Source organism: Myotis davidii, unplaced genomic scaffold (genome assembly GCF_000327345.1).
Source record: "Myotis davidii unplaced genomic scaffold, ASM32734v1 scaffold223, whole genome shotgun sequence".
NCBI lineage: Eukaryota > Metazoa > Chordata > Mammalia > Chiroptera > Vespertilionidae > Myotis > Myotis davidii.
The window spans coordinates 937,329-938,739 of record NW_006294609.1 but is presented as its reverse complement, the minus strand read 5'-3'; the positions used below and the strand labels follow the sequence as shown (position 1 = coordinate 938,739).

At 43.4% G+C, this 1,411-nt stretch overlaps 1 protein-coding gene across 1 annotated transcript in view; it reads left to right on the top strand.

Annotated features, from left to right (window-relative positions):
- The first annotated feature begins 338 nt into the window (after window positions 1-338).
- Window positions 339-1,411, top strand: part of KLHL22 (kelch like family member 22) — a 24,856-nt gene continuing 23,783 nt past the window's right edge. Inside the window, exon 1 of the mRNA XM_006768839.2 lies at window positions 339-863. Within this exon, the coding sequence (XP_006768902.1) occupies window positions 637-863 (227 nt within the window). The 5' untranslated portion in view covers window positions 339-636. The remainder of the gene's footprint in view (window positions 864-1,411) is intronic.

Genomic DNA, 1,411 nt, shown 5'->3' with positions numbered 1-1,411 from the left:
GGTGATACGTGAACTCATTTTTTTGGTTGATTTTTTTAAAAAATGGCATTTAAATATATAAAATAAATATCAAAAATATAAATCTTTGTTTTACTATGGTTGCAAATATCAAAAAGTTTCTATATGTGACACGGCACCAGAGTTAAGTTAGGGTTTTTCAAAATGTTGACACGCCAAGCTCAAAAGTTTCGCCATCACTGTCCTAGTTCATAGGTCAACGCTCAACCACTGAGCCACGCCAGCCAGAATATTTCCCTTTTTTCAGTTGAGGAACCTGAGACTCAGGTTGATGGTACGGTGGGTCCAGGGTGGGTGGGAGTTTCATTTCATGTCTCCAGAACCCTTGTCTTACAGTGATACTGAAGGAGACAGAGTGGAATAAAGACGCTTGGCAATGAAGGGACACAGGTTATCAGAAAGAAGTCCTAAGTTTTGCCAATTGGTGGGAGGGGAGAGGGAATTAGAGTGTTTGAGACCACAGGGAAAGCACGGGTAAGCTGCGGGGAGAAACAGGTACTGCTGGGAGCAGAGCTGGCCAGTCGTATATGGTGTGGTGTTGCCTCCCTTACTCATTCCCGATTCCCTCTCTCTTATCAGCTGACGGCCAAGGTGGTAAGGTCTGCTGTGGTGGTCAGAATGGCAGAGGAGCAGGAGTTCACCCAGCTGTGCAAGTTGCCCACGCAGCCCTCACACACACACTGTGTCAACAACACCTACCGAAGCGCACAGCATTCCCAGGCCCTGCTCCGGGGGCTACTGGCTCTTCGGGACAGCGGCATCCTCTTCGATGTAGTCCTGGTGGTGGAGGGGAGACACATTGAAGCCCATCGCATCCTGCTGGCTGCATCCTGTGATTACTTCAGGTGAGTTTCATACACCTATTCTCATAAGTAAAATAATAGGTAATCTGGGCTCCACTGGGCAGATGTGTTGGCACTGACATGACTGGGCCTGAGGGGCCAGCCAGAAGCTGGCAGACACCTTCACCCTTAGCTGCTCTTACTGCTTGTTTGGTGACTTGGTCAACAGCAGGGGAGACAGAAGGGGTCTTAGGGTTTATTTTTCTTTCAGTTGTTCATCTGTCTCTAAGGTATGTTCTCTTTTCTTTTGAAGATGATATGCTTGATAAGTTTGGTTTTACTTGTAATATTACACTTTATAAAATTAGTTTTCTTCTCTAAGTACCGTATCTTGGTATAAAACAGATTTTCTTTCTACCTTACTCTGGCTTCCCAACATTTCATTTTGAAAAATTTCCAATCTGTGGGAAAGTTGAAAGAATATTATCATGAACACTTGAATACCAGTTGTTAACATTTTGCCATATTTGCTTTCTCTTTGCATGCACATACACACACTTTTTTTTTTTTGGTTTCCTATATTTTAGTTCTATTTATTTTGTTATTTTTAA